General features: G+C 37.3%; 2 protein-coding genes across 5 annotated transcripts in view; one reads left to right on the forward strand and one right to left on the reverse strand.

Annotated features, from left to right (window-relative positions):
* Positions 1–4,152, reverse strand: part of LOC148678993 (uncharacterized) — a 44,841-nt gene extending 40,689 nt beyond the window's left edge. For all 3 annotated transcript variants that reach the window (XR_015939955.1, XM_088638233.1, XM_088638232.1), the window contains exon 1: positions 3,938–4,152. The gene's annotated coding sequence lies outside the window, so the exon portion shown is untranslated. The remainder of the gene's footprint in view (positions 1–3,937) is intronic.
* A 62-nt stretch (positions 4,153–4,214) lies between these two features.
* tlx2 (T cell leukemia homeobox 2) overlaps positions 4,215–14,594 on the forward strand; it is a 29,246-nt gene continuing 18,866 nt past the window's right edge. Inside the window, exon 1 of one of the 2 annotated variants that reach the window (XM_088638230.1) lies at positions 4,215–5,377. In XM_088638230.1, coding sequence (XP_088494356.1) covers positions 4,897–5,377 — 481 coding nt within the window. In that variant the 5' untranslated portion in view covers positions 4,215–4,896. The remainder of the gene's footprint in view (positions 5,378–14,594) is intronic. The other variant, XM_088638231.1, reaches the window with a different exon arrangement.

Consider the following 14,594-nt stretch of genomic DNA (forward strand, 5'->3'; position numbering starts at 1 on the left):
AATGTGAAATGAACAATTTCCCCGTTATTATGGCGCATTACAACAAATACAAAGCTATACTGCAGGTGCAATGTGCGAGCAAATAATAATAAATAATAACGAAACCTGAAGGCGTGAGCGGATGAGCCTTTGAGAACTATTAGGAATGTGGTTGTGGCGAGAATTTCGAGTAAAGCAAAATATCAGAATACAATTTAACTAACCTATGGAGTCATTCATTACGTGATCAAGTAACCACTTTCGGACGACGTTCTCACATCACAGCTTACTTGTAGAAACAAGTCATCTCCGATCACTACAACCATTCTGCTGCTCAAAAACAAAGAGAAATGTTTTTCCATCGAACGCGTCTTTATTGCTATTTTTGGGAAAACATATGGTAAATGGTGTTCTGGTTCTTCCTAAACTCCTCTAAAAATCTCACATGCAAAGGGGCAGCGGGTCGCAAAAAAAAAACTGTGACAAATTCTTATTGTCTCTGCTTTGCTGGTACTTTATTACCCAGCGGAGAAGGCCTGCCTTGGGGTACCGATTCATCACAGCCTCCGATGCAGGCTGCAGCCCACCCTAGACACAACCCCCGAGGCAACCAGCTGAGGGGTTTTATATTAAGAATTTAAAGAAAGAGCCGCTTGCAAATCAGGTCTTCGGACGTAAGTGAAGCAGAAAATGGAAGAAAGCGTGAGAATTGTTTTATAACATGAAATTCCAATAAAATAGCGGAAATGGTACTACTGTATACAGTATATGCACGCGTATGACATTGGTTGTACATACAGTACACATTTTTAGCCTGTACAATCAAGAGACAAGTTTATAGATTCCTCAAAATAACTTGTTGCCTTCTGGTACGTATTGGGCAATGAATAAAAAGAAGGTATTCTACATTATAAACCACAGAACAGCTCAAAAGGCGGTGCGTTCATTATACCGCGATCCGGTAATGTTGAAGGGAAATATTTGACTTATCTGTGAAATACATTACTGACTGTAAGCGTAATCACAAATCACAGATGTTTTCTGTAATGTAGCATAGATATTTTTTTAATATAGAGTACTGCTGCTAGGCGTTTTAAAAGTTGTATATGTATTTGCGATTTCAGAGGACGCGTCAATAAACTTTCTTCAGTTTGAAATGTATGGAAAAGAACTCTCCTGCATGGATACAAAATATTAAAATGATTTGAATTAATAAACCCTAAATATTCCCTTGAGCAAAACATTGCAGAAGGTGTTGTATTAAAAAAATATTTTATAACCATACTTAGACTTTATATTAATTAGTTTAATTTTAGCAGGGACCGTTAAATGCATCTAATTAAATGAAACACGAGTTAGGTAGGCGCAAGCTGCCAGGTAGTATTACAGTATTGCTTTTTAGTGCTCAAAATAATTAAAATATAAACTAATTAGGATATAACATTTTGCCTCATTGTTCAATCTGATTAGTATTTAGCATTCGCTGTTGACGAAAATAGCTCGTTAGAAACCGAAACGTCAGAAAGTCCTGTGAAGGATCGTTTTGCTCTTTCGAAATTTAATTCAATAAACCCCAATAACGGCGTACTGCCTGAGAAGAACACAATTAGGAACGGCTTTAAATGATCCAGATTCCGCGCAAAGAATCAGACAGATCATTTATCATAAAAGCAATTATTTCATTATGTCATCAAAGTAAAGAAAAAAAACGAATTACCTTAATAAAAAATAAGTCTAAAATTACTGTCAGGGAGATAGAAAAATAAATGAAAAGAAGGTGAGCAAAATAAAATGGTACTGACGAGATTGTTTCCCATAATAAGTACTATGGAAAATAATCCGCGTTATTTACAGTGAGGGATCTTGCAGTGAGGACGCTGCTTATTCTGTCAGTTTGTCGTTGGTTGTAAGTGGGAATTTCATATCTATCCCACATACTTGGATTTTATTCACTTTCTATCATGCGCTGGAGTTGTGTTTGCTCTTATCATTGCTCTGATTTCCAGGCACTGATGATACGTACTGTGCAGGATGCAATATCTCGTTATGTCCTTTAGCCTGATTTTTGTCTAGTTTTATGTGTATAGCCAACACAGGATGCTAAGTTTACATTGACATATAAAAACTAATTATACATATGTAATTTATTGTTCAAACGTCAGATTGTGTTGGTCTCGTTTGAAGTTGTTGAAATGCTCACAGGTAAATGGTGCACAGGCTGGATACAGTGCGAGCTGTAGACATGTCAGTTGGATATTAAAAGTTAATGACAGCTACTGCGTTCTTCTGCAAGACGTCTTAAAATCCATTTAGAATCCGTTCGGAGTTTTTCTTTATTTTCTTATCATTCTAAAACATGTACAGGCACTTTATCCTTTTACGAGTCTAATATTAATATGCTATATATTCGATCACGTTTAAGTAATGTAGACACGTATTTTGGAAATGTTATACCCGCTTCACATTCCCATCACAACTGAAATATGAATCAACCTTCATTATTAATATAGATTCGAATACACACAATTGATTTTCATACATTCCCCAAGCCACCCCAAGCGTCTGAGAAAACCTTCTATTCGGGCAAAACCTGAAATAAGTGCGTAATAAAACGATGATATATTAAATTCGTTTTCCCTGTGTTGCAGATTTATTATAAGCCATTTTTCATTTTTATTGAATTGAAACTGAGCTCCCGTTCCCTCACGCTTTAGGCGGAGAAAGGTTAAATTACTAGTGCCAATCAGCGCAGCTGTTGGCCAATCGCTTAAATGGAATGAAACTTTTTTTTCTCCGTCTTAATTTTGTAGAAAGCTTCAAGCCAAATGGGCAAATAACTTTTCTGCACATGCTATTTAGGTCAGTTATAAAATTTGGGGGACGAATAGATTGAATCACTTCCAATCAAGGAAGAGGATTAAAAATAACGAGGGGAAACATAACTACACCACTCATTGGTGATTAAAATATTAACTATTGAAAGAAATAGGATTTGACCAACAACTTTGCACCATTTCCATTAAGTCTAATTGTTTAAGTTTTCCAGAATCCACTCAATGTATATTTTAATTCTAATCAATAAGTGCTTGTCCTATCTAAGCCTGGCTAAGCCTAAAGGGGTAATGAGACGGTAATCTTTACCCTAAAACTTCAACTTGGCTTGTCTCTTTCGCGCTCAAACTTGATTTTAAAACACTATCCTATTATTAGAAGAGATTGTGATTATTCCATCCATAGATCCATCTATTTTCTAACAGCTTGGAAAAAGCGGTCGCGGGAGAGCTGGGACCTATATAATAGCTATTATAATAAAATAATAATTTAAAACTTACTGATTCCATTTTAAAAACTCTTACCACACATCACAAGGTCTTGATTCTCTGACTCTCATCGCAATTCATATTTACAAGTAAAATGTCCGTAGATCGATGATGATCATGATGATGACGACGTTGATGACAATTACTGCACTTGACAAAATTACAAATAAGAGCAACTTCTAAGACTCCCCAGTCCTGCCCTAACCACCCACAGGCATCAAAGTAAAACAAGCACTCAGAAATCAACTCAAAATAAGAAACAAACTTAATTAAGACTTTTTAAATTGTTTTCGATCCGTGACAAACGGTACTCGCATAGACTTATTTCTGAAAAGTATAGGACACATAATAGCCACGTAAAATTCTTAGGAGATGCAGCGCTAAATTCCATCTGCAGCAGGTTATTAATCATGTTAGCGCTCTGTCTAACTGTTAGCTTTCAGAGAGGCCAGTATTCACATCCTAGTAGTTTATACAGTTTATAAACCCAGGTAGGACTGGGGTCTTAATCGATGAATTGTAAACTATTTACATTTAAAGCTGCTCCGTTCACCAAACGCTGTATAGATACTAGCTATCCCAGTACTTAATTCAGCTAAAATAGGAAGGGTAATTAGAATAAAAAGAAATATGCTTACTTTTTGTTAATATTGCGTTGAAGAACAATGCACACGTGTTTATGTGAAGCAGACGTGAAGGTGAGTTCCTTCGCAGGAGAAGCAGGCCTCTGATGGATGACAGCTTTGCTTGATTCGTGTTGGATTTTGCTTTGGCATATTTCAGACCAGCCCTTGAGAAAATGGGGTGCTGTTGCTTTAAGGAAAGGGAGACGACTGAGAAACCCAGCCCATCCCGGAACCCAGCAGCCAATGAATGAGTCAATCCTGGGGTTTTGGGAGAAAGAGCTTCTCACCTGCTCAAAATCAGTTTGAGGAGCGGTGCTCTAGCGCAGTCGCCGCTGTCCCAATTAATATTCATGGGAGAAAGATGAGCTGTTTATTTTGTGTCTTCATTTGGCATGATGGAGTTCCACAGAACCAGTAAATATCTCCCACGTTTAGTGGAGCTCAGCTGATCGTTGAATTCTCGCAAACGCTGCAGTGCAGGAGAAGCTATCTCTCGGCAAACTGGCGCTCGTTTTCGGATTTGTTTTTTTTTTCCTCTCAAAAACGTTGTGTTGAATTCTATTCAACTTAATATTTTTGTTAGTCTTTTCAAGTATATGTCTATTTTTATCGGTTTTGAAAATGCTGAATCTGAATACTACGCGTTCTGAGGTGCATATTCAGAGTGGATTTTGGTGTTCTGTGATGGACACGACTAAATAGTTCGTCACGATGGATTATTTACAGTGAGTTTTGCATCAGTTAACATAATTCGGTACAGTACTTCATGGCCACACGACAGAAATCGCAGAAGCAGAGTGGCTTAATACTATAAAAGGAAACACCTTGCCTAACTTTTCTGAGCCTTTTGTCTTGGAATGTTTTATCATTTTCCGGGGAATTCTGAGAGCATCGAGAAAAATAATTATATGTCTTGATCATTCCTAGAGTCATCCACATATATTTATAAAAATATACAACATCATAAAAAAATGGAACACACGGGGATCGAAGAGGTCAATCAAACCCATCAGCAGCACGAGCCTATCAGTTTTGGGATCGATCAGATCCTGAACAACACGGACCAGCCCAGCAGCTGCATGCTGCCGAACCGAACCGCCGAACCGGATTACCAACTGGCCTCTAACGTCTACGCCAACGGCTACAACAGCGTCTACAACCCGGCCTGCTCCATGGCGGCAGGGCTTGCGGGCTCCTACAATGTGAACATGAACATGAATGTCAGCATGAACATGAACGTTAACGTCAACCCCGGCGGCGCTGGTGGGGTAATCCGGGTGCCAGCCCACAGACCCATACCGCCAACGCCCCATCCACCCCCGCCGACCCATCCGCCTGGCATCTCGGCCGGCGTGCCCACCGTCCCGACAGTGCCCAGCATGGGCAACGTGCCGAATTTCACCTTCCCCTGGATGGAGAGCAGCAGGCGATTTGCAAAAGACAGGCTGACAGGTGAGTTGGTTTTGGCTCGGCTTTTCTGCGGTAAGCCTGAAGACACATTCATGTTGTTCTGGTGGGCGAACTGGACTCTTTTTTTTGTTGTTGTCAGGAAGCACCAGCCCTGTGTTTTTGCGTGTAAATGACATCTCGGAGTCGCCTTCTCTGTTTCACAAGCTACGTTATTGATGATAGTTACTCATAACTATCGGCACAACTATAACACAGGCTGTTTAACAAATGCAAAATATTTCGAATCAAAGCAATCTAAATTGGAAATATAATAAAAATAGCACTCAACGGAAATCAGTTACTAATATATGATTTAAAGCTAAGGAAATTATACTATAAACCTATATTTGACCGATGTACGATGCTGCTGTTGGTGATGAAGAAGATGAAAATATTAAACTTCTGTAAATTTATTCAGTCCTCCGGTTACTTCGTTATTTTGAAAGAGAGTGAACCTAAAATAATGGAATTTAAAACGTTTAAAGTTTCCGCATCAGTTTTAAGATCTTGTTAACACGTAAAAAATGGCTATATTATTTTAAGAATGTATGCCAAAACATCATAATACACTTATAAGTTCTATAAATTAAACTTTATTAAAAACACTACGCACTCCAATTCACTCTTGAAGTGTTCGCAGTGTTAATGCACTGTACCTGTTTAACAAGAGTGCAGATGTTGATTTCAGTGGGCCGCTCAAGATTAATAATGCGGCCATTGTTTTGTGCGATTTGTAACCAATTTAATTTGAGCTACATTGGTATACTACATATATATCTATTGCTCAGGGATCACGGACGAGTTTTATTTACCGTAAAGTGATACAAGGCACACGATCTGGGTACAGTACTTCAAATTTGTTACAAAGAAATTGAGAAATTCTTCAAATAAAACAGCTAACCTTTTTTTTCTGGAACACCGGCTTGCAGAGATTAGACATAATATGTAGAGGTCTCTTCATTGTACATGTTAGCTTTTAAACTTTTTCCTCGGTTTCCAACAATTATGAATATAGTCCATTTTGTTCAGTGTGTAAAACGATCTAAAGAATCTGAAACTTAGACCGTCATAAAAGTATTGGTATGATTTGTAGCGAACTAATTAGTTTTATGTGTATATATACAAGTGCTGTTAATGTACATAATGTTTATATGTAAATGTATGTATATAATCTAGTTATAGGCATTATAATCTACGTGTTTGAATATTTTTATTTTATTTCAGGTGGCCTGTTCTATTGGTGGTTACGTCGTTTGCAGTTTGATTTCTGAAAAATCTCTTAACCATAGATTAAGACTGCGTTTAAAAAGTTACTTCTATCCATACGTCTTAATGTATTTAAATTTTGCATTAATCATTAACAGGTATAGTTGGATTGTTGAGATTCATATTTATCCAGTGTGTAGAAAAATCCTAGCAGTCTAGTAATAACCTGTTTAAGAGCATTTCCAGTGATTTCTACGTACAATTCTTTAAAATTGTTTTCTGATGACATTCGGGTATTTGTATTTGTATTCCCTTTCAGGTAGTTCATTTGTTTTTTCATTTTGCATCTAATATTAAAGTAGGTGAACGTCCGTTTTTAGCTTTAGTATTTTTAAAAACCCGGCAACAGAACTCATTAACGTAGAACTGTTCCAATTAGATTCACACCACAATTAAATATAGAGGTTCTGTCCAGTTCAACGGACATTATTATTAAATAATAATAATAATAATAATAATAATAATAATAATAATAATAATAATAATAATAATAATAAATTCAACCTTTTGTTTAAAATAAAGAAGTACCCCAGGGTTGAATATCAAATAAAATAATACATTTGTTGTTTACAGTAATGCTCTTTGAAGCTAATATTGTACATTTAGTCTAGTGAAATGTAAAAAAATAATATTATATATAAATGGTATTGGGGTGAAATTTGAGATTTAGTTTAACTTCAGTAATTCATCGAAAATTTGTACAGTTCTAATTTTTGAAAGTATCTATGACAAAGATAACATTTTTACAATTCAAATCAAAAGCGAAGAGAAATCCAAATGCACCATACAGTACGTGTTACATGGCCATTCAACACATTTTAAATTCGCTCATCGGTACAGGACGTGAAGCTTATAGATGTGCTTGGCTGAGACGTTTGTTCGCCGTTGTCAATTCAATTAGGATAAACTGCAGAATGTGTTCGGAGCAAAGACGCGCGCTTCCCAGCTGAAGACTGAATGTGTAACGTTACTACACGGGGCTAGGAATAATAGTGATCGCTAAGAGAACATTCCGAAATTCCGAAAATTGCGACTTGAGGTTTATACAGTCCTCTTTCAGTTCGGTCGCCCACATTACCACAAATATTCTTTCAATACAGCCAAAGCATTCTAGGAAATCAGAGCCCGCTGCTCTTTGCCTATTCCGATATGTTTTGTGAGAAACCGTTTTTAAAAAGTTGCGGCGACAATGATACATTTCATTTCCATTAAAATATTTGAGTCCAGTGATAAATAAGGTAAGAGTCGTTTTGATAGCAGTGATAAAAAAAAACAGCCTAATATCCTGGGAAGTCATTGACAGTAAGTAGTGCCAGGTAATTCCTCTTATTATCTCACTGTCGGGCTGCCTGAGGTGCGGACGCCATCTGCTCCAGTGGCTGCAGATGACTGTGGCAGTAGGGCCATCAGCGAAACTCCTGCATCGGGTCGGGAAAGGAGACGCGCACCTGAGTTATATTTATTAAAAATAATATTAAATGCTAATTAGAGTGTGAGCGCTCCAGCTAAACTAGGAGTTTAATTTAGGCCCGTGAAGCATTATTAAGTGCCCTTAGGGAACCCTGCATAATTAGTTTTTTTTTTGGGGGGGGAACGGAAAAGTACTTCTAGTTGGGCGCTCGTACTGTACATATCTGTCGTTAGAGAGCGATCGGTGTGATTTTTGTCACTTTAGCTAATCGTCCACAATTTAGTCGTCGGCCTGAGAAGGACAGAGATGGTCTGTTCTCTCCCCTGTATCCACTGTATCTGTTAGAATGAGTGTTAGCATACGGAGGCCTAGAATTCAGTAGCAGTTAAGAATAAGGCTCATGAAGGTTTCTTTACTCTTTAATCGAAAAAAGCCTACAGAATATAATATAACACTGCTGTAGGTTGCAGACACGCATTTTCTCCTGCTTCTAAAGCAGAGTAAATATCAAAATATGACTAGAACAAAAACAACAGTAGTAATAATCAGAGGAAAATAATCATCGTCATCATGCCAAAAATATAATACACAGTATTTCAATTTAGTATCTCACTTTATTTGAATTTATAGATGACGACCAAAACCTTTTCGCTTTCAGGATAAAGTCTTTTCGCTTGTTGTACAAGAGCTGAGGCAATTGCGCAGTCAGAAATGCAAAACAACAAGTATGAACGTTTGTTTCTTTGCCTATAGGGAGTATTGTGGGAAAGACTAGTTGCACCATGACAAATAAGCAATCAACACAAATCCAAACCACTAGGTGCTTTTAATGCAATGTTGATTTTACAAACCTTCACAGAATTGTGAATGTACAGTAAGTGCCAAGGATAATATCAGTCTGGCAGCCTTTTAACCTTTAAAGGGGTGTTCATAAAGATGTCTGAAGACGTGGAGCAGCTCCTATAGCTACTTGTGTGATTTCAGGAACTGATTCTGACAGTAAAAAAAAAGTAAGATTAACAGGAACTTTTCAAAGCAAAAATACCCATTTTTGCTTTGAAAAGTTCCTGTTAATCTTACTTTTTTTTAACTGTCAGCTGCCGCTGACAGCTAATCAAAGGAAGTGAATGACCAAAATCTAGGCTTTCTTAGCACCTTTGTTTTGCAAAATCAATTTGGCTCCAACTCGTAATCTTGTTTTGGACATGCCAGTTATTTTGCTTTCTAGAAAAGTAGCAAAAATGTTCAATGCCAAAGTCTTTATTTATATGAATTTTAAGATGAAGTGTTTGTTGCAAGTGCTTTTATAAAAATGGAATGATAGAGGCACCAATGATCAAATAGCCTGTTGTCTCCATATTCATTATTTCCCTAAAATAAAAAAAAGATACAATGGATGAAGTACTTCCTCACAGATCTTTATTTTATATTAAATTAACCTTTTTTCATATACTACTGAGGGCTGGTATAAACAAACAACAGACTGATATTCCAACAGTCTGTTCCACTGGCGTGACAAGCACATATTTACAATTTCAATTTCAAGTAAGAACTGATATGAACTAAAGGATGGCTCAGTGTAAACAGCTGGGCAAGATGGAGGTGGTTTGCAGCTAATGGACTTAAAGGGATTATAAAGTGAGCCAATGAGATTTTGGAAGAAAGCTGCAAGCAGCATTCAAGGCTCTGCATACGTTTCCGTTGGTTATTGCCAAATGTTTAATAGTGTGATTGCTGTATACGGTACTTGTCAGTTTGCCTTTGTCTTTAAACGCATTCTGTCAGTTTAGGTAATGGGTATCCAAAACTGAAAAAAACACAGTGATCATCTGCTCAACATGAACAGGTGTGCGTAAGAGCCAACAGTCATGATTCCACAGGAAACCGAGGCACTTTCTCCAGCTCAGTGATGCAGATGATTTCAGCCACTGAAGGGTCACTGTTGCCCTGCAAAGAAACACGATTTTTTGCCTCACACGGCAAGATATCGCCAGGTCAGCCTCTGCCAGCTTATGCCAACTTATGCCAATATTCCTCAAGGAGGGCACATTTGGTTTTTGCCAAGAAGAGCCCCTGCTCACAGCGTGCGTGGAAAGCAAAGAGGGAAGGGGAGTGAGGCCAGGCCATATCTCTGATGTCATTCTCCAAAGATGAAAATCAGAAATGAGAGCCATCCTGGAGTGACTGCAACTAAAGAGTCCCGCCTGTCTAAAGAAGTCTAGCGCCTGGGACAGCCGGTCATGCCTCAGACCAGATTGCTCTCGTCTTTTACACGAAGTGTACATTCATGGTAAAGGGCAACTCTATACATTATTCACACCTTCTCTCTGGTTCCAGTTCTATTCTCAAATGGAGGCTTCTGCTCACTTGCAGCAGGATTCTGGTGCTTTCTGTAAAAGTGGGTAAGGCATATACATATTTACTGTACATGTTAATGACTGCCACAACTTAACACATACAAAAGAGGAATTAACTGATCTTGCATGTTTTCCCTGGGTTTAAGGGTTGTGTCACTGAATGGCCCCCTCTTATTAAATGATTAAATATCAAAAGCATTATGCAGTCTAAGAGAGAAATGTACAGTACAGTATGTATTATGGCAGGCCACTGGCGCATGTGTCTGCTCTTTAAACCTTGCTAATATACAGCATGTTTTAAAGGCTAAGAGTTACAGTACAAGCAACAGACATTGTTTGAATGTGATGAAGAATCATTACAGTTCACCTTGTACATGTCCAGTATAAATCACACCAATTTCCTACAGACCTGTAGTAAGTTTTATTTTTTGTAAGTAAAAATACAAATGAAAATACAATATATCATGTGAAATTAAAGAAAAAAAATGGATCAGCAGTGACAAATGTGTCATTTCTAGCAGAGTATTTAACATATTTAGCATGCTAATGCATTGTCTCAATAGATTTTGCATAAAGTTAAACATTCTGCTTTTCAAGCAATAGTAGATCTTTTGCAACCATTCTGCTTTACGATTATTGTAATTCAGTTCCTTGTATGGTAATTGCATTATTGTCAAAAGAACATAACATAGTTACAAATGAGAGGAGGCATTTTGTTTGGCAGTTATTAGTTATTCGATCCAAGAATCTCATCTATTCATTTCACGGAAGAGTATCGGCTTCAATAACCTGGCTCAATAGCTTGTCCCACTCTCCCACAACCCTTTGGGTAAATCTGCGCCTGTTCCACATAGTTTCCACTTGTGCCCAGTGGTTTGTGCTTCTCTGTTCATTCTGAAGTCCGCTAGGTTGATTGTGAACGTCTTCGAGGATTTTGAATGCTTGTATCTGGTCCCCTCATCATCATCTCGTTTCAAGACTAAAAAGGTTCAGTTCTTTCAGGCTGTCTGTGTAGGACGCTCCTGCCCCCGAATGTATCTGCTTGCCTTTCTCTGAAGTGATTCCAGAGCAGCAGTGTCTTTCTTCTAACATGGTGACGAAATGGTAGACAACAACCTAACGTGGTCTAACTTCACATCCTATTTTAACATAACATCCTTCGATTTCATTTCTAGGTTTTAAGTATTTCCCCTATATAAGCATTTTGTCTGCCTTTCTGTTGCTTCCCCACATTGTCTAGGAGATGTAAATGATGTGTCAACATAAACACCTAAGTTTTATAAGTAGCCTCTTCTGTCTCCCTATCTCCAATTTTGTATTTATAGTCTATGTTTTTGTCATCTGCATGCAAAACCCTGCACTTGTTTACATCAAACATAGTCTGCCAGGTTAGATCCTGGCCTGCCAAGTCTTGAATTTTATCAAAATATTTTTGAATTTCATTTACTGCTTCTACTGCGTTTGCTAATCGTCCTGGTTTGGAATAAGCTACAATCCTGCCTAGTTTACTTACTATGCTAGTATGTATATTTTTAATACCAAATTGGAACAGTAGTGGTCCTAGGATAGACCCCTGTGGTACTCCACTAATTACATTGCCCATTTGAGCGTTCACCATTTGAGCATTTTTTGAACAATAATTATGATCCCTTAGAGCATTTTTCTTCAAGACTGTTCTTCTTTTGTCTTTTCATTCTCAAACAATTTGCAAGACAGCATGTTCACTTGATTGTAGTTCCAAAAGGAAAATGGATTTAAATGAAAGTTGTATGTAAAAGAAACATTGTTTTCTCCACTGTTCTAGAATTTCATGAATTGAATTTCTCTCCTAGTATTTGTTTTAAATAATGATCACATTTAAACACTTCAAACAAAATGATAAATGAACTGTTGAAGTACAATTAAGAAATGGTAATATTGCAGTTTTAAAAAAGCAATCCTGTTGTGAAATGTATATCAAAACATTATTATTCAAGAAAAATTAATCTAAAGCTAAAAACTGCATAAAATGCGTAAGTACATATTGACATCATAAGGTGCTACTCTCAACTTACAGAAAACATATAAGTGTATATTTTCAATGTACAATCATTAATTTTGATCTATTTTAGTATAATGACTGTGAGTTAACCTTTTTCACATTACACATTTACAGAGATGAAAATGAAGAGCCATATAGATTTTTCACCATTAAATATTCAAAATGCTGGACGTTTTCTTATTAATTATTCATTAGAGGATTTACCATATCAACTGATGCACACGGAAAATATGTTTAAAAGTTAATACACTTATCAACTATATTTACAGTCACCTGTAAAATGTGTTGGGTTTAGTTCCTGAAACTGGCTGTATTATATTAATATCAGAAGACAGAGATAAGAATTAGGAAATGTGTACAAATTAAATTCCTGTGACACCTTTCAGTATTAGAAACAGAATGTCTGAAGAGTCTTTTAATTCTGCTTCATGTTATTTAGTCAAGGTAAGCAGTCAAAGAGAGCTCATCAATGTGGAATGGACAGAGAGAAGAGAGAAAGACAAAGGAAATAGAGTAGATTGTTGAATTTGTGATGAACAATGTAAAGAGGTTCTAAGTATCCAAACTGCTTCTGCTCGTATAAAATTCCATTTGTGAAGTACACCACAAATGTCACAGCAAGAACAGCACAGGGAGCATAAGATGGGGGCGAATTAACGATTCCAGCATAACCGCAGCGCAGACATACCCGAACAGAAATAATGGTGCTGAAAACTGCACATTAATTGATTATTCAGCAGTTTGCAAAGTTGAAATATAGATGTAAGTGAGCCTCACTCCTCAAATAACATGGTGTGGATGTGTATGATAAAAAGCTCAGGTGGACTAGCGAGTGTCTCAAAAAACAGAATCATGCTATGATTTCGAGAGATTCCCAAAAGTCCCAAATGTTGATCGATGAAGACAGTAGGTACTTGTTGCCGCTGGATTGTAATGATCCCTTTAATAAAAGATGTTATGAAATGACCATTTTTATTTGAGAGGAAGAGTGTCTAAATATCGTATGGGTAGGACAAAGACAGAACAAAATGTAATCAACTCTACCTCTTCGACAGTGGAAGGAATCGAAAGGTGGATTCTTGCGAATTTATTAAAAAATAAAGTTTGACGAAGAGTCAAGTTGTAACAGTGGGAAAGGTGGCAAATATTTCAAATGCACTTCGTTTAGGACTTGTCACCTCCCAGTAGTGTGAATGGTGCAAGAGACATTGTCACATTTTCGGTGCTTATCAAAAGGTCATGGCGTACTTTTGAGGAGCAGTTGAGATCGGTTAAACTGAAAGTTGGGAATATCATACATGTATATTACCTCTTGCTTTGATTAGGTGGAGGCTGTTGCGTATTGTACTTAACTGGCTCAGTGACTGACCCATGCTGATGGCTCAGTGTTTATCTCTGAATTGGTTAAGGATATCGTTGAGTCAGACCCACTGAAGATTGTTTTTCACTGCCATGTCCATCACCTGAGCCCACAGTGTTTCTTCCACGGGCGGCAGGGAGTCATCCAGAATGTTCCTGCTCGGCAGCTGGTTCTTCATGAGATTACAAGGCACCAGTCTCCACTCACAGCGTCATGCCTCAGTGCACATGAGATGAAAACATGACTCGGTCCGCATTCCTGCAAAATACATCCCAAAGACTAAATACGTCAAGTCTGTACCACAGAGTAAGTCAGATAAATAAGTACTTCTTAAAAGTTGAATTTCATCATTTAAATTGTTCAATTTGCAAGTTTCTTCTGTTTCGTGAAGCTCTTTGTTTAATTCCAGCTTGATTTCAGATGGATGACAGAGTGACGGTTTCATAAAGCTGGGATCCTTCTGACTGTATAATAAATAGCAATAGATGTTGCTGGTATTATTCAATATCCCCTTTTGAATCTTTTACAGATATATTTATTAGATTGCACCAAAGGTAATATTCGCAATGGGGGAAGCAGGTCCTGTCGCAGAAAAGTGTTATTAAGTATAAATGATTTTGTTATAGGCTGAAATTTCTCTGAGGCAGCATTTATTTTTTGATATGCTGATACTAAATTTTATTACTTATAAGGATCGTTTAGTATTCTCTGTGTGAAGTCCCAAAGTGATTTGGAGATAGGAGCTTTATTTCCTGTTAAACACAGTACTGTGGTGTTAATGCTCG

The sequence above is a fragment of the Lepisosteus platostomus genome, chromosome 1 (genome assembly GCF_059453375.1).
Source record: "Lepisosteus platostomus isolate fLepPlt1 chromosome 1, fLepPlt1.hap1, whole genome shotgun sequence".
Taxonomy (NCBI): Eukaryota; Metazoa; Chordata; class Actinopteri; order Semionotiformes; family Lepisosteidae; genus Lepisosteus; species Lepisosteus platostomus.